General features: G+C 43.0%; 1 protein-coding gene across 1 annotated transcript in view; it reads left to right on the forward strand.

Moving 5' to 3' along the window:
• The first annotated feature begins 10,192 nt into the window (after positions 1-10,192).
• The window catches only part of itgav (integrin, alpha V), a 51,280-nt gene continuing 41,462 nt past the window's right edge, over positions 10,193-20,010 (forward strand). The window contains 2 exon segments of the mRNA XM_078262746.1: positions 10,193-10,697; positions 14,023-14,153. Of these exon segments, the coding sequence (XP_078118872.1) occupies positions 10,525-10,697; positions 14,023-14,153 (304 nt within the window). The 5' untranslated portion in view covers positions 10,193-10,524.

Here is a 20,010-nt window from a genome sequence, read left to right on the forward strand (position 1 = left end):
CCATGCATACATGTTATTGTTGTAGCTGGACTATTGTAATTCCTTATTATCAGGTTACTCTCTCTTACTACTCTCCATTTTGCCAAAACACTGACGTGAATATTTATTTAAGTGCAGATTTTTGTTCACTCGATAAAACATTTTTTGTGTGTGCTTACATGGACTATAATTCAATACTTTATTGCCATACAATATAGTTGTTGGCAGAACAACAGGCAATCACAGCTTACCAATTTAGACACATGATAAGAAATGAACACTTAACAAATAATACATAACCCTCACCCCATAAAACATTACATACATCCATTGATAAAGACATTATCAATCAATACTTCATACTTCAACACGGCACCACAGCTCTTCTGATAGAGGTGTGTTATCAACTGCTTGCTTGTTCTGCCATCTAGTGGTTTCTACATGTTTCTGCTATTTGTGACAGACTTAGGGAATAAACCCCATAGAGTTTAGTGCAGCAGTGATTTTTTTTTTTCCCCATATAGGATTTAATGCACATACTGTAATCAACCAGAAACTGTTAAACATAAACTACCGTAATGTATCTATGATGAGGAGCGAAGGGAACTATCAACACTAAAGGAAGCGAAACATAATAACAGAAAGGAAACCGGAAACCGATACCTTTTATTTCTAAACGTTGACTTGACAGGGTTTTCTTGTGGTTTGTAAAATGATGTCCTTCTGTCTGACGAGGACTGAGGATGTCATGAAATGGTTATCATACACAAGTGAGATCAAGTGATTTAGTTTATGGTTTTGGTAAATGACTCGTTCTTTTGATTGGCTGATAAAATGTTTCAGAAAATGTTTGACTGCTGTCTCCTTACACACCACTAGGTGGCAGCAGAACTATTGTAATAATGTCAATTCAAGAGCAATGAGAATGTTGGACACCCCTGTACAGCATTGTAAATATTACAACAACTAGATTTTCAAAACTGAAGGAATATATAACTGCCATAAACGATATTTTGAGAGAAAATTGTGATAAAATAACTTCCGCATCTATAAATCACTGACCGGAAGTGACGTTGAGCGAGGGAGTCTGGTCAAGTTCATGCTCAAATTACAATGGACGTGGATGAAGAAATCGAGCTCTCCAACGTTGGCGAGCATGCCTATGATGGCCCACAGGCCTACTATTATGAGCCTCCTAGAAGAGATAGAGGCCAGGGGTAGATTAGGGGGGAGATCAGGGGGAGGAACAATGGGCAGAGCAGAGAAGTAGAGTTGTGGTGTCAACAAAACCAGTGGCGAATAGGGCAAGTGACTTGGTGAGTTACTGTAGCACGGTGGCTAACGCTGGTTCATCTAGGCTAGTACCTTGGTGTTATGCAATAAATCTGCTTTAGCAAACATACTTTCGACCTTGTTCTTGATTAAACATACATGTAGATTGTCTTAATTTAAGCCAGCAACATTCTGTCTTCTCATATTCTACAACCTAAGATTTAACGCTGAGACAGGGATTGTGCAGTCCATCCAAGCAGTCAGCTCTAGCACAATCGTTTTGTTGGCTAGGTGCTTGTGTGGACATTGTGAGGCTATGGCGTCGCCGGTGGACAGCATGTGTTGTTGAGGGGTGGATGCCTACTGGGCACTAGTTGAGGGCTTTGATGCCTGCTGCCTCGACCCGTTCTCGTGCAGGTAGCATACCTCAACTTCAGGCAGGAGTATGGCCCTCTCCAAGCCAACAGACCAGAGTATGTTTAGACAAGACTCATTTATAACACTATTATATTATTATACATTATACATTACATACATACATTATATACATTATTCTTTTATAGTCGTCAGTTTTCTACACAAATAACATAAACTTTGTGTCAAAATTAGGGCTGTCAAACTATTAATTTTTCTAAAGTTCTATAGTTAATCGCAATTAATCGCATGTTTTATCACATGATTCAAATTCTATTATTTTGCATTTCAGAACTGTTTTTAAGTCCATATTAACAATGGAAAGCAATTCTTACCAGTGGATCTTGATTGGGAATCAAATGAATGCAAAGAAAGTTACTTTATGAACTTTACTTTAAGATTTGTATTTGGTATTATTAATTTACTGTAAAGAAAGAATGTGTGAATCTGTCATTATTGCACAATTCCTCCAAGTACCTAACTTAAAACCAAAAAAACCCTATCCTTACCAGAGTCAATATAGTGTGCAGTAACTCCTAAATAATTTTGATTACTCACTGACATCCAGTGGTCACCGGTTAATCAGACAGTGTTTGCACTTTGCTTTGTTTTCACTTTGGTTTGCACTATGAGCCACGTCCCTAACTATAAGCTTTATCAAAGAGGAGGGTTTTCAGTTTATTCTTAAATGTGGTGACCGTGTCTGCCCCCCGAACCCAGACTGGGAGCTGGTTCCACAGGAGAGGAGCCTGATAGCTGAAGGCTTTGGCTCCCATTCTACTTTTAGAGACTCTAGGAACCACTAGTAGCGCTGAGTTCTGGGAGCGCAGTGCTCTAATGGGACAATAAGGTACTAAGAGCTCTTCTAGATATGATGGTGCTTGACCATTTAGAGCTTTGTAGGTCAGGAGAAGGATTTTAAATCTGACTGCCAACTTGGACGCCCATCTCTACCGGTTGACGGCTGTGACACGCCCTGTTGGCCAAGAGGCCCGAGGCAGTTGTGGGTCAAAGATCAGAACAGTCTTCCCTACTTCCAGAAAGATAACCTAGAGGCTTTGAATTCATGATGCCTTCTACCTCGATCAGGACAGTTTGAACAACCGCTTCGGCAGTGGTTTGTTTCCCAAGAATCACTTGCAGGGCATTCTTGACTGATCTGAGTTCACGCTCCCAGACTCCACCAAAGTGTGAAGCCCCTGGTAAATTGAAGTTGAATGAAATCTGCTGATTGGCAAAGGGTTCCTGGAGCTTGGGTTCCATCACCTGGAAGCAGTCACTCAGCTCTCTGTCCCCAGCATGGAAGTTTGTTCCTCTATCTGCCCAGATCTCAAAGAACGTATGTTACGTCCCATAGTTAGGGGTATCAGGACATAAACATAAAACCAGATGTAATTGGTATTTAAAAGGATATTTATTTGAATAAGGCAAATAAGAACTTACAACTGAAAAGATGGGCCGATGGGTGCTGTGGAACTCAAAAACAGAATATAACAAAAAGAGATCCTCAAAAGGAAGACTATTACTACAACTATAAGAAAACAAAAGGTTAAACAAAATTTCTCTCTAACTTAAATACTTGATAAAACACAATGCACACAGCACCCCTAAACCATGACTATACAAGACAAACCTGTTACAGTTTTTTACAATCACTTTGCTACTAATTTCAGAACCTTGACGTCATTTTTCAAAACTCTAGACACAAAACTTCAAACGGTCATCACTTGTAACACAGGCTGTCCAATGTTCAAAACATTGCATTGTGCATTCATATCTTTAAATACATCTTGCACAATCATTGGTCCAAAAAACTAATGTATTGTGAAATACTATTGAAACGTTACTTTAGATCAGCCACACACAAGATACCCGTAGTTTCACTGGGTCATCGTGCGTGCAATCATTACATATTGTAGTACAAAGTAGGTGATACATGTTTCATTATGGTACTACATGTAAATACTTCCCTGTAAAAGTACTGCAGTAGTAGAGAGAATACTACAGGCCAATGTGGTACGAGTATATATATATTATATTATTATATTATAAATAGTTTTCCGCGTGAGAAATACAATGTGTGGCGGGAGTGCGTGACAAAAGACCAAAATGAGTGACTGTCATGCTCAATGCGTGACACTTGAGAGCCCTGACAACTGCATTACAAATGTCCGATATGTGTTTTTGGGCTTTCGTGTGGTTGACCCCTGATCTATCCTGATTTAAGCCTAGTACCACATTCATGTCTCCCCCTGTAATTAGTGAGTATTCATTGAGAGAAAACAACTCATTGGTTAGGCGTGGGTAAAAGCTTTCATCAGATGTAGCCGGTGCATATACTGAGACAAAGGCTATTTTCCTACTCCTTATTGTAGTACATATATATATATATATGTATGATCAGTGTTACTAGTTACTAGTTACTTCTTCCAAAAAGTAGCTAAATTAGTTATTCAGTTACACATTATGAAAGTAACTAGTTACTTCAGAAAGTAACTATTGCGTTACTTTCAAGTAAACTTTTAAATGCTCAAATGTGACCCCACCCCCACCTCCACCCCTCTTTAATGGAACTTAAAATACATGTGCATGTTCAATTATTTACGATAAATCTGAATATTCCAGATATAGATATTGTTATATATTCCAATATTCCAGCGATAGGAGCTGAATCATACTACTTGCAGTCATCAGAGAGGATCAGTCCACCCCCAATCTCCTTCAGCTCTCTCGTGATCCCTCTCTGCTCAATCTGCCTGGCCTGCATGATGGTAGGAATTGCGTAGAGGGGCTAATGGTGGAAAAAAGTGCAGCCCAAACAGCTTCAGCATTCTGATGGTCTGATTAGCCATTCAGCCCGAGTAGTGAATGGCATCATTGAGTAGAAGATTGCAGGCTGGCATTTATTGGTGCAGCATATTTTGATTCTGCCAGTATCGCTGATAACCACATGCTGTGCCGGCCTTATGATGTATATGAAACAGGAACTTAATACTACTAATATCAATAATCCTCTGGATTTCCAGGGTAAGGCCATGATTCAACTTCAAACAGTTAAAAAACATTCTCTTACCTGCTTGATTTGTATGTAAGTCCCTTCCTGGTACTCTATTTGTCCCTGGGTTTCCTCACAACAGACCGAGCAAATGGTGAACAGACACATCTGCTGGTTTAGGCAAACAATGAACTTCTCAGCCACACTGAAAAAAGAAATGGAGAATGCTTATTAATGCTGACTATGACTCAATTTGTGGACACACATCCATCCATCCATCCATCTTCATCCATCTTCATCCGCTTATCGCTTGTCGGGTCGCGGGGGTAGCACAATCACAGTAAAAATAGGTATTAATTGTTTTACTTGGGGTCATTGAGAGATTCCTGTATTGGCTCTTCTGGATTCTCCTCATCAGATGACTCACTACTCATCTCCATGTTTGGGATCCATGACTCGTCCTCACTTTGGACAGCAAAAAGATTGTACACAGTGTATATCCCAGCCAACACAAAGTTGCACATACAATGGTCTACATGTGCAATGTTTTCCCTGGCCAAATAGCGAGGGCGGGGGGGGGGGGGGAATATCACCTAGCATGGTGAATCCAACCATGAAAAGCATCAACTGCTATAGCTCCACATGCGTCTTCCCTAGCTTGGAGAAGGGGTATACGCGTTTCTGGATTTCGTTCATACCCTTTCCATCTCCAGGCAGAAAAAATCCCTCAATAGGATTGAGGAACGGAGAATATGGAGGGAGAGAAACGACTAAACAGTGTGGGTGGGCCAGGGGCGTTTCTAGGACTTGAGGAGGTTCGGGGCTTAGCCCGGACCCACTTAAATAAACTGAATGCAATGCAAAACAGCAATTGGCTTGCTCAGCTTGTTAATAGCCAGTGTATGTTCATGTTAGCTTCCAGTTTGTAGATCTTAGTTAGATGGCACCAACATTTGGCCTAATAATAACTGGCCTTGCAACTCAAAGACCAAGGTTTTGTTTCCAGATCTGTGTACATTTTGAACATTAAACACTTCATTTCCTGCATTCTGGTGAATTGTTATGCACCTATTTCTACCTTTCTGAATCAATTTATACTGGAAATATCTTTATGTAAAGGGAAACATAGGGAACAATTCAAAATATAAAAACATAATGGGAAATACTGCAATAAGGCTCTCAGGCTTTCTGTATTGCTTTCACTATTTATTCTCCTTTGGATCGACATTTCTAATTATATCTGAGTCAGCACACGTAGCCTATACTCTTCCCTCCTCTTTTGCATCTTTTGTTGTTCGTGACTGACAGCTGAAGTCACGAGGACCCACGAGATCTCACGTATTCACGTAGAACAGAACCACAAAACCACCACCAGTTAGTTTCCCTCCAGAGGAGTAGAGGGGGGAACAGCTCTGAGCTGTGTTTTCAAGGTGTAGTGGAGGGAGATATGATCCGCCGTGAGCACGGTGGCTTTTATTTTGAAAATTAACCGGATGTTTTATTTTGTTTCTGTGCTCGACTTCCTGTCCCGCACTATCTGCCGTGTGCTGAACTGCTGCGGAGCTCTCCGGCTCAGAAGGTATCAGCAGAGGGGAGTGGAGGGGTGGTATTTAATTAATCTAGTCCGCAAGAATTGGCTTTGAAAGAACAAGTAAAAAAAAACTTTTTAAAATTCCCAGGTGTGAAAAAGGGGCCAAGGCTAGATCCAGCTACGGCGACAACGCACCAAGATGACTAGTTTAACTTTAGGAAAAAGATTGTAGTTTGTGTTTAAAAAAAACTTCTGATGAACAAACAAACACAGGTTTCCTGGGTGAAAGTATTACAGTTATATTATTCAATTAGATTAGATTTTGCGTAGCTTCCAGCCGTAGCTGTGTCCCTTCAAGCCAGAACCGTGAAAAGGTCCTTACACAGTATTACACCATCTCTCCTACACAAATACACAGGATACTCTCTCCCCCTGCACTCTTTTACACACACACACACACACACACACACACACACACACACACACACACACACACACACACACACACACACACAGAGACACAGACACGTACTGACACATTCATACACACACACATACAAACACACACACACACACACACACACAAGACACACACACAGAGACACAGACACGTACTGACACATTCATACACACACACATACAAACACATACAAACACACACACACACACACACACACAAGACACACACACAGACGCACACAGAGACACACACACACACACACACACACACACCACAAGACACACACACACACACACACACACACACACACACACACACACACACACACAAGACACACACACAGACGCACACAGAGATACACACACACACACACACACACACAAGACACACACACAGACGCACACAGACACACACACACACACACACACACACAGACACACACACACACACACACACAACACACACACACACAATGTAACCACGGCATGTTAACCAGGCGTACATGTTTATCTTGATGTTTTACAGCATCTACATATCTACACACTGTATGTGTTACACCACCCACTCTTTGTAGTCCACACCCCCGCCCACACACACACACACACACACACACACACACACACACACACAAACATTAACCTCCCCCCTCCTGGGGATCTCATGGGAGTGCTGCCACACATTCTTGAGTGCACACTTCATTGTAGCAGTGATTCAGAGCAGCTCATGGCCAAATAAGACGAAAAGCCCTCAGCTCGGTGTGCATCGGAGCTGTTGACTGCTTGGGGGTTTATACTGTAGACAAATAAATAAAAAATAAAAAAGCAACAACTCAGAGTTGTGATTTCATGTGGGACAATGATGGAACAAGCTTCGCATGTAGCATGTCAAGGGTGGTTCTGAAAGTTCTGCTAGCTGTCGCTATCGAGATTTGGAAGAGAACATTAAGTAGAGCAAGGGACAGGTTCATTTTCATCCTCATAAGAGTTAAAAGAAGTTGTTGGAAAGGAGAGAGGGTTGCGTGTGTCGGAAGACATAAAATAACACTACATAAAACTACTTGCAGCTTGGCAAACGTGGGGAGTCCAGTCAGTGCTTTCCCTTTTAGATCATCATTTGCTGAAGCCTGTTCGTCCAGTGTTCCTAGATCGGTTTCCTCCCTGAGGTCGTCACACCCCTGCTGTAGCTTTGCAATGGCATCTTTGCAGTGATTGCTGAAACACTGTTGTGGCACAGGCTCTCCTGACGGCAGTTCCAAGAGGACAACCACTCATGGCATTTTTCTGGAAGGACTGTAAAATATGTATGTAACTGGGACATTTTAGCGTCCCGAGACAGCTATTGTCGGGACTCGGGACTGTCCTCAAAACATCATACCTTTGATGAAATGATCACTGCACAGATGTATGAAGGTTACCAGGTCCCATTTCCTGAAACGGCTCCACGTCTGATAGCCTGTATCCATAGTTGTCTTCTCTCTGGATTCTCCTTTCATAACCCCGGCTTCTCTCCTCGGCGGTTAGTGCAACCAATCGCACCAACTTCCGTATGGTAGAAATGGCGACGTCCTGGCAAGATACTTGATTAGCATAGGTTTCGTTGCTAGGAGAATGATGTTCTTGCCCGCTAGCCAGTAGTTGTGACGTCACGTGCAAAGTATGAATTGTCTGTAAAGTCACAATCAGATAATAGAACCTCAGACTTAGGACTTGAAAACAGACTGAATGGACTGGACTGTGGTCTTGATTTAAAAAAGGAATATCTTCTGCTACGTTTCCCCCCTCTCATTCCCCCTGCTCTGGTGTTCCCCCTCTCATTCCCCCTGCTCTGGTGTTCCCCCTCTCATTCCCCCTGCTCTGGTGTTCCCCCCTCTCATTCCCCCTGCTCTGGTGTTCCCCCTCTCATTCCCCCTGCTCTGGTGTTCCCCCTCTCATTCCCCCTGCTCTGGTGTTCCCCCCTCTCATTCCCCCTGCTCTGGTGTTTCCCCTCTCATTCCCCCTGCTCTGGTGTTTCCCCCCTCTCATTCCCCCTGCTCTGGTGTTCCCCCCTCTCATTCCCCCTGCTCTGGTGTTTCCCCCCTCTCATTCCCCCTGCTCTGGTGTTTCCCCCCTCTCATTCCCCCTGCTCTGGTGTTTCCCCCCTCTCATTCCCCCTGCTCTGGTGTTCCGGAGCCCCTAAACCGGAGACATTTGGAAACACTTCCTGACCCGTTTTGGTTCTGAATCTGTGGGGTTGTGTTTCAGTCTCAACGGCCGCAAACGGAGACCTTTGGCAGCACCGACACTGACGCCAATGTTTCTCCTCCTGATTGGGTCTCATCGGTCACGACGTCTCGTTCTCTGAGACTTAAAGCTACTAACGTTACCATACTAACTACCAGCAGTGGGCGGAGTCTCCACGCTGCATCCTGTTCATGCCCGGTATACCAGGATGTTGATGAGATATGAGGGTTGGGCGTGTTAGAGAATAGTTCTTCTACTGGAGATGAAAACACTTGGTGCACAGAGATCACTTTTGGCTCAAAACTACGCTTAAAATGTTGCTATGTACAGTAAATGTAGCCTTAGGACTTGTTTTTTTCTGACTTGGGATTTTTTACTCAGAAGTCTGGACCGGTCTGTCTTGATTTAGGATTTAAAGGACATGTGTGATTGGTTCACAGGACTTGGTTTTTCACTGTCCTGAGCTGCACTTGGTTTGGGATGACCCATGACTGCAGTAAATAAAACTGGGTAGGAAAAATAACACAACAAACAAAAAATAAAATACCCTACAGAATCAAATGTCTTGTTATGTGTTCCTGTCCGGTGTGGCGGAATAAACTTCCTGTTGTGTGTCAGAAATCTGCTGCGTCAAGTTGATTAGGAAAACACAGGAAGCCGATTTGACCTTCAGAATAAAAGCATAATATATGTGCTGTCAGGTTAAATGTAGCCTTGCGTTGCCAGACCTTTCTGGCTAGTCCACACAGCATTCCTGGATGGGAGAAAAACCTGCTCTGGTTTATTGGCATTTCTTTAAACCAATCACAATCATCGTGGGCGGGGCTAAGCTCCGGACGGAGCCACGGTGCCTCTGCTAAATAGTCTCAGGAAGGAACTTGTTTTGGTGGAACATGTGCACGTTCAGAAGATGTTTTAGTCGTGCAACAGAAACCTCAGATTGGACAGATAGTCTAGCTAGCTGTCTGGATTTACCCTGCAGAGATCTGAGGAGCAGTTAACCATAGTCCTCACAAATCCACCGGAGGTTAGAACGCCAACACAGAGACAGAGGAAGGAGACGGACATCTGGCGGATTTTCCGTCGGCACCGGAGCAATGGGAGACTAGGGGGGCCCTAACACAACCGTTTCAAAATCCACCCAGATTCTGATATATTTAAGTTTGTCCAAATAAACAAAAATAAAACAAAATATAATTACTTTTGCTTATATATATATAGTATGTAGCAGTCTTTAATGCTTTTGTTTTTAAAGGGGATTATTTGATGCTTTTGTTTTGAAGGGGATGAACCGGACGCGTTATAGTGTTTTAATGCAATTTGACACACTTCTATGCATAACAGTCGCGTGGCCCTCCCCTTGCTTGTTCCCGTGTTTCTCCAGTTTTCATCGGTTGAAACAGACAAACGGACCGCCGGCCAGAACCGGACCGAACGTGGGCTCTTTTTCGGTCACAAACGGCTTCAGTAACTCCGGAAGTAGCGGTTTATGACGCACTTGTGTAGTTTCGCCCTGCGGTAATGGAGGAGAGCTTCTGTTAGATTTGAAATCATTTTAAAGTGACTCTGTGGGTGGTTAGCTAACTCCACTGGCAGCCTCTTGCTCGGTTGTTTTGGTCGGTTAACCCTTTGGAGGTGTTCAGTATTAGCAGCCATGCAGGCAGGAGGATTCAGGACGGTTCTGGGACTAATGGTGCTGCTGTGTTTGGGTTTCCATCGCGGCGGCTCCTTCAACCTGGATGTGGACAACCCCTCCGTGTTCTCCGGTCCCGAGAGAAGCTACTTCGGCTTCTCGGTGGACTTCTTCAAGCCCTCAAACAACCTGAAGTAAGACGAGGACGGTGTTGGGTTAGGGGGGACATGTTGAGCTTTTATCTGAAGCCTGCAGGGCATGTTTTAACAGGAATAGACAGACAGACAGACAGAAATACAGACAAATGGAAAGATGGAAAGGAAGACAGACAGATGGAAAGAAGGAAAGACAGGAAGTAAGACCGACAGACAGACAGAAAGATGGAAAGACAGAAACAAGGAAAGTAAGAAAGACAGAATAGTGCAGTAAAGAGTATATTTCCCTGTGAGATGTACTGGAGTACACATTCATAAAGTACCATAAAATGAAAAATAGAAAGTAAAGTACCATGCTTTGTACTTGTAGCGCAGCACTGAGATGTTAAGCTGACATTTGTGGTTAAAAACAATGAAATGTGCATAAAAGTAACCATCAAACTGTAAAAACAGGACATATAAGGTGTGTTTTAAGCAGCTTCTTCTCTTAACGTGCCGACTTAAAGGAAAACTGAGCCATTTCATGGAGTCTGAGCTTTTATTTAATCGCTTTTGAAGCTGTTTTTGAACAAGGTTTGTTCCCAAGTGCTGATATTTTCATTTCCATTTGACACGGCGTCTCAGTGGAACATCTCTATCTGTCATCATAGCACTCGTGTGGCCGTAGTTTTCCTGTTCTTGTTTCCTGCTGAGGATCTGTTCTAAAAAGATAGGAGTACAGGAAACAAATGATCTCCTCCACACCTCCTTTTATTCCACATGTTTGTTGTAATTTAGTCCCTGATATTAGACACCCTGAAGACCTTTTATAAGGAAGGAAAATGGTTCATTATTGCCGTGTTTTAGGTTGTGCCAATAGGTCAGACCGAGAAAAACATTTGGAATATTATCGACTTCCAAAAGTTATTAAAAACCAGGGAGAGGAATGCCAGAAGTTATCAGAGGAAAGAAGGCGCTCAACCAGGATCTACGAGGGAAAACTCTGTCTTGTTCAGTCTTTGAAATGATTGATTGAGAGTCACTTGGCTACACCTTGAGTATCACAATGATGTCACACAGTTAAGGTTAGGTTGATTAAAGACGTTATTACGTTACTTACTTTGGCCTTCACAACACAACGGTCGGTAATGACTTGGTACTGCGTCTCCATCACCCATCCACACACCATCTGGTTATAAGCCTCCAAACTTTTGGAGGATTTAAGGTCTCCCGCTGTGTACGGGCTCGGTGAGAACACCAGGTAGGGGACTATATCGGGATATGCAACTGAAGGAAGAATCAGGGTCGCCATGGGTCCAAGAAGAGGGAGCCATTTCAGTCATTTCTCAAAATATCGTGGCTTTTTTTGTGGTCCAAGTCCTTCCATGCCTTTGCATCTTGGACGCGTTTTGATGAGCTTTTCTGTTGTTTAGACATAAAGTATTAAAGTATCCAAAGTGCACAATACTCCATTACTCCATTCAGTTGTTTACACCGAGTGCCTCCAATATGGCCGCGCATCCAGGTCACCGCCCAGAACGTGACGTCGGTGAAAACCCTCTATATGAGGCGTCCTTTTTGGCCGTCTCCCGGCGTGTGAGGCGTCCTCTCCCCGTAGGGTATTTCGTGCTGGCCACCACGAGAAAAACGTCCCCGTGAGCTAGAGATGGTCCGATACCATTTTGTTGCTTCCCGATACTGATTCCGATACCTGAACTTGCGTATCGGCCGATACCGAGTACCGATCCGATACCAGTGTGTCATATATTTTATTATGTTTTAACAACTGTATACTACTATCCCTGTATAGATGATATGATGTATAACAGCTGTATACTACTATCTCTGTATGGATGATATGATGTATAACAGCTGTATACTACTATCCCTGTATAGATGATATGATGTATAACAGCTGTATACTACTATCCCTGTATGGATGATATGATGTATAACAGCTGTATACTACTATCCCTGTATAGATGATATGATGTATAACAGCTGTATACTACTATCTCTGTATAGATGATATGATGTATAACAACTGTATACTACTATCCCTGTATGGATGTGATATTATTTCTATCTTTGTTGTCGGTCTGGCTCAGGTTAAACTCTTTGTGAAACATGAACGCCACAGAACGTTCTTTTATTCTGCAGTTTGACAGTCAGTTATAACGGAAAAAGAACATAAATAAACTACTTTAACGTATTTTTTCTTTAGGGCTTTATTACGTGGTATCTGATCGGTGCATGAACTCCAGTACTTCCTGATACCAGCGTTTTAGGCAGTATCGGAGTCGATACCGGTATCGGAACATCTCTACCGTGAACACGTATCGATAGATTAAAAATAACGTGACATTTACACGAACTGCCGTGAGACCGGGTTGAAATACGGAGAGAGACCGGAGAGACTGGAGAGACCCGTAACGTTGTTCTGAAACACACGGCGGAGGCAGAGACATCAGTCCGACCTCAGTCATCCAAGGTGTGGGAGCATTTCACACTACAGAAATCAAAAAACGTGTTAAGTGCAAAATAAGCACAAGCGACATGGCGCGGCACAGGCGCACCACGGTGAGGATTCAGCACCTAAAACGTAAACATGTTGGAGTCCTTGATGAGGAGGACGGGAGTTCAACAGCAGGGTGAAGTCACTACAGAATCCTACCTTTGTTCTGTTTTGAAGTGAGGAACGTAACGTCCCTCCAGTAGCTCTTCTGGTGCTGCTGTTTACTCCTTATCCATCCACTCGTTATCGTGTGTGTTGTCTGTATCTGCTCTTTGGGTTACTTACCTTTACACAACTATTAACTAAAACAACAAATATGTATGTAAATATGTATTGAGTTGATGTAAATGAATGGTTTTTTTTTTTTTTTTATCCGATTAATCGAAAAAATAATCGACAGATTAATCGATTTATTAAAATAATCGTTAGTTGCAGCCCTACTTCTTTAGCACGTTTTGTATTTAAGCTTTCTGATTTATTATCTGCTCTAGCTTTTTAGACACAGATATGGTGATAATAATAATAATAATGATAATAATGGTCCACAATGATGTGAAATTGCATTTTTTTTTATTAAAAAACAGACAGACAGAAGGAAAGAGACAAAGAAAGACATGATATTTTCTTGAGGGAGGGCCCTAAACCCTCCGACCAAAAAGCATGATGCTTCTTGCGTTGAGCGCGGTGCCGAGGGTCTGATCCCCTGAGCCGCTCTGGCCACCATCACTATGAAAGACCGGGCGGTTGGCGGCCGCCCGCAGCGCCCCGACCGCAAGAAGCATGAAACGGCTTTAAGTCCTCGAGGGGAAACCCTGCCTTTATTTTCAGACCAAAGAGTGTAAACTGTAGCTCTCCCCTCTCCTTCCTCAGCTCAGATGTTCTGGTCGGAGCGCCGCGGGCGAACGCCTCGTCTACCGGCAGCGTTGTGGAGAGAGGCGCCGTTTACAGCTGTCCCTGGAAGAGCTCCTCCGCCTGCCAGCAGCTGCTGTTTGACAGCTCAGGTACCGAAAACTCTCCGCCATCAGTGTTTCCTTTAGGATTTTTTTTAGCAGTGGGGGCAGGTCTGTCCAAACAACAACCCCCCGCAAACAAATATATATTTCTTCACCTCTATTCACACACAATGAGGCATGTTTTCAGTTGTGATTGAACTGTATTTTTTGAGGAACTGTAGGGCTAAACATCTACAACAGGTCTACAAAATGAGTTTTACAAGAAGTATAGAATGAAATATATCAGTGACTCACTCACCGTTTGAATGTTTCCAGATGTTTGATATCAGGACGATGAGCTGACAGAACTGACAAGTTGAACGTTGTCCAATTAGAACGGACCACCGCGGTGACGTTTTTGGTGGAGCTGTTGGTTTAATAGTCGACTCGGAAGAAAGGGAACGTTTTGACAATAAACTCCATCAACACAAGAGTATGTGGCGTTAAACTGGACGGGTCCAATAACCTCTGAATGGTTCGGGTCCAATAACTTCTGAATGGTTCTACTTGTTGTTAAACTGGACGGGTCCAATAACCTCTGAATGGTTCTACTTGTTGTTAAACTGGACGGGTCCAATAACCTCTGAATGGTTCTACTTGTTGTTAAATTGCAATGTGAGCGGCAGCCAACGGGGGGGGGTGCATTATGTTGGCAGGATCATTTAAAAGGCCACCGTGACTACATTGTGCGTCTACCCTATTTCTGTTACCGTGGCGGCAGAGATTTTGCCGTGGCGGGCCGCCACTACAACATCAACACAGAGGAAACGCTGGTTATGGGTCACGTTTTAACCCTCCTGCATACTTCTAGGGCTGTACCCAATACCATTAATAAAGCTTCGAGGCTTCAGTACTCAGATTATATGGAGCTTCGGCGGCAATATTATATTATTAACATAATAAATATTATAACTAGAATATGAAAACTTTAACCCTCCTGGTGTCCTCGGGTCAAATTTGACCTGTTTTCAGTTTCTATATCAGAAATATGAGTTTCTTTAACCAAATTACCCAAAAATAACATGGATGGTTCCATAAAATGCTCTTTGCAACTGAAATTAAGAATCAGATCACTGATTTGGGGGTGTTTTTATTTAATTTTATAGCATTATCCTGACTTAACTGACATATCTGTTATTAGTAGGGCTGTCAGCATTAACGCGTTAATCACGATGCGTCGTGCCTCACGGCTACTATTTTGACCCTTTGGCGCTGCCGTACTTCTTCATAACACATCTTCTGCTGCAGAATGCAGGCAGGCTGCCGGCACGGAGAAAGACGGCAGCAACAGACTTCTGATGGCGCTTTTCTTTTAAAAAAAAAAAACAACTCCCGGACGGCTCGTAGACGAGTCAAAGCCATATGCACGTTGTGTAAAGCCGAATTAAAATATCACCGAAGCACGTCAAGCTGGAGCTACCACCTATGAGCAAAGCGTATTAACGTGACGCAGTTTGATGCTAGCGGGCTCAAATGGGTGGCAACTAACTGCAGACCTGACGGCATCGTAGAGGACTCGGGTCTTAAAGACGTACTACGGTTGGCGTGTTCTGACCCGTCTCGTTGCCGTCGGGGGGGACAGCAGTTTTCACGGACACACAGCCTGTACGACACGGAGAAAGCAGCCACACTGGAACTGCTGCAAGGTGCTGCAGACGCTGTCTCATTAACCGCTGATCACTGGACGTCAGTGAGGAATCTACATTATTTAGGAGTTACTAAACACCAGATGGACTCTGGCTGGACTTTGCACTCGTTTGCCTTAACGGTGGTTGTTAGTGTTACATCTCCGTCAATTGTTCTCAATCCTTGTTAAAAATGTAAAGGTTAAATTGTCCTGCTGTGGCATCTGGTTTTTGGACCATTTAGTTTGTGCTGAATAAGCAACGCGTTAGTGTTACATCTCAGTTAGGTTAGGGACTTGTAGGAATTGTGGAATAATGACAGATTCACACATTTGTTTACAGTAAATAAATAATAGTCAAGTTCATAAAGTCATTTTCTTTGCATTCATTTGATTCCCAATCAAGATCCACTGGTAAGAACAGCTTTCCGTTGTTATTATGTACTTAAAAACTGTTCTGAAATGCTAAATAATACAATTTTAATTGTGATAAAACATGCGATTAATCGCGATTAACTATAGAACTTCAGCGATTAATCGCGATTAAAAAAATGTAATCGTTTGACAGTCCTAGTTATTAGCCATCAACATACGTTCCTCTAATTTTAAATAGACGCACACAGACACACACACACACACACACACACACACACACAGACACACACACACAGACACACACACACACAGACACACACACACACACACACAGACACACACACAGACACACAGACAGACACACACACACACACACACACACACACACACACACACACACACAGACACACACAGACACACACAGACACACACACACACACACACACACACACACGCACACAGACACACACACACACACAGACACACACACACACACACACAGACACACACACACACACACAGACACACACAAAAAAAGAAAGTGCCGAAAACATCAAAATAAGCGACAAAAACGTCAGAAAAAGCACGCAAAATGTTGAAAAAAGCAACAAAAACATAAAAAAAACTGTGTCTAAAAAAAGGCTTACATTTGAGCCAGGAGGACAACTCCAGGGTTAAGATTGCAAACATGGAGTAACCACGGTAATAGGTCAGTTAGTGAGAGCCACTTGGTGATTTCTGTCTCTGAAAGCAGCGTTCCCAGTCTGCAGGAGCAGCGTTATCACTGAAGCAATAATGAAGGTTCAGCTCAGACAGCTGCTGTTATCTCGTGTCGGGACACATTCAGGAATGTGTGGGGGCGAAACAGCCGGCGTGTGGACCCCGTTTCTGTCTGAACTTGAAACAAACAGCGAAGATCATTTAAGTGTTCTTGGTTGTTTCACACTGTGGGAAGAAAAAAACCAGCTAAAAGAGAGAATAGAATCCTTTATTCTTATTGTCACTAGCTGGGTTGGAAACCCTTTCCATTATTCTTTCACTGTTAGGCATAATTGTAAATGTACCCTCAGGACTTGTTTTTTTCTGACATGGGACTTGTTGGATTCCTAACTCAGAACTCTGGACCGGTCTGTTTGTTTAAACCAATCGTCGTGGGCGGGGCTAAGCTCCGGACGGAGCCACGGTGCCTCTGCTAAATAGCCTCAGGAAGGAGCTGGTTTTGGTGGAACGTGTGGACGTTCAGAAGATGTTTTAGTCGTGCAACAGAAAGCTCAGATTGGACAGATAGTCTAGCTAGCTGTCTGGATTTACCCTGCAGAGATCTGAGGAGCAGTTAACCATAGTCCTCACAAATCAGCCGGAGGTTAGAACGCCAACACAGAGACAGAGGAAGGGGACGGGACATCAGAAATGATGGACATCGGGCGGAATTTCCTGCGGCACCGGAGCAATCCCTAAAGTGGAACGTCGTGGATATAGACTAGCCGGGGAACAACCCAGTGGCCGGTTTGGGCGCCATCGTATCAAAAATAATTTTATATATTTATTATAATGTTATAATAATAAATAATAATAATAATAATTGAGTTGGCGCTTGATGCTTTTCATCATAGTCCAGTCAATCTGTTTTTTTTAGTTAGATTGACTGGACTATGATGCTTTTGACTTTTTTTTTTTTTTTCAACTTTTTTTTTGACTTAAACATAATATATAAGAATAAGAATAAACAAGAAGTACATGGCTGCTCTATAGCAACCGCTGGATGTGTCTGTTCTACATTAGTCTGTCTGAGGTTGTCTTTGTTTCCCACCGTGAGTCTCTTTTATAAACCCAATCACCGTGTTTGTTCACAATAACTTGCGGGTAAACAACTCCTGCGTCCTGTTACCGTACATACACTTTTTTTGCCGGGTTTTTCCTCTGGACTTTTTGTATAGGGGCCAGTCAAAACCTTAGCGTTGAACCCTCATTCATCATAAAGTTTCCATCATGCTGTCTTTCTATGGCGTTATCGGGGCTGGGCGATACGGAGAACATCAGACATCACGATGTTCTTCACCAAATACCTCGATATCGATATTGCGGCGATATTCTAGGGTTGACAACTGGTGCTCTAACAAAATGTCTTCACGCTTAGATTTTAGATCAATAATCATCAGTAATGTGGACATAATGTCTAAGTGGGGAAAAGGCAGATAATAGAACAGCTAGAACAGTCTTACTGTAACCGGGTCGCCTGCCAATCGGAAGGTCGGCGGTTCGATCCCTGGCCCTGCAGTCCCATGTCGAAGTGACCTTGGGCAAGACAAGACACTGAACCCCGAGTTGCTGCGCCATCGGAGCGTCAATGTGTGTGAATGTTTATCTGATGAGCAGGTGGCCCCTTGTACGGCAGCCTCGGCCACAGCGTGTGAATGTGTGTGACTGGTGAATGGTTCCTGTACTATGTTAAAGCACGTACGTACGTATGTTTGAGTAGTCGTTAAGACTAGAAAAGCGTTATATAAGAACAGGCCATTTACATTTAATGCAGCCTTTAAAACCAGGAAAAGACAACACTAATGTCATATCACGATATTACGATAAGACGATATCTAGTCTCATATCACGATATCGATATAATGTCGATATATCGCCCAGCCCTAAGCGTTACATACAGTATGTGCCTCATTCCTGAGCGAGTAACTGTATGTTTTTGAGTACAGAGAACTACATTTTGCAAGCACATGACGTTACATTTTCAACAGCAATTAACTCGCAAACGAAAACCTGTTCCGTGTCAAAGAGTCGAGCCGAGTGGAAAGAGTTGAGAGCGAGGGAGACGCCTGTAAAAAAAAACAACTGTAGTTTTTGAGAGGGCACGTGAGTAAACTGCGCGAGAGGGGTTGTTATTGCACGTTAATATGGATAATAGCAAACATGCAAATAAGGGGTGCACGATTCAGGCTCAAGATTCGATTCCACATCGATTCCCAGTATGTAAATGTAGTTACTTTTCCCATGTGATGCCGTAGACGTACAAGCGATGTATCGCCATGGCAATGTGATTTTTCTTTTGCACAAACCTAATGCAAATACATTTATTGAGCACGGGACAGGTTTTTGTTTGCTCAAAGTGTTAATTCCTGTTCCAAAACATACTTTTATGTGCTCGCAAAATGTATTTCTCTGTGCTCAAACATACAGTTACTCGCTCAGGAATGAGGCACACATTTAACGCCATACATTTCAAGGTTTCCAAATGTAATTGTTTGAATTGTTTAGTCATAAATAACAAGAGTCTTTTTTTAGGGGCTTTAAAGGAACATATAGGAAGAACTACATGGAACATGTTTTATTTTTAGCCTGGAGATGTTTTTCTTCTGATATTTCTGTAGTGTTACTGACATTTCAGTCTGTTTCCTGTGTGACAAGAAGACGCAACAGACAAAAACCAGCCGTGCATGTAAGATGAAGGCATGTGCATGAGCAGCTGATGGACATGACGAGACATTAATGTATTAGAAGCTGTGAGAGAGGCAGCTCTCTCTCTCTGTCTCTCTCCCCTGTCTCTCTCTCTCTCTCTCTCTCTCTCTCCCTCTCTCTCTCTCTCTCTCTCTCCCTCTCTCTCTCCCTCTCTCTCTCTCTCTCTCTCTCTCTCTCTCTCTCTCTCCCCTCTCTCTCTCTCTCTCTCTCTCCCTCTCTCTCGTCATACTTTTCCTGTTCAAACTTTTTGAATTCCCTGTCAGAACACAAGACAAAATAAGAGTTTACTTGCAAAACCTAATGTGCAAAATCCTTGTTTCTGTGATCGCTAGGTTCAGCACGAATACACAAACCGTCACAGCCCTACAGTACATGGTAGTAAATAGAGAGCACAGTGTGTGT

Source organism: Sander vitreus, chromosome 11 (assembly GCF_031162955.1).
Source record: "Sander vitreus isolate 19-12246 chromosome 11, sanVit1, whole genome shotgun sequence".
Lineage (NCBI taxonomy): Eukaryota > Metazoa > Chordata > Actinopteri > Perciformes > Percidae > Sander > Sander vitreus.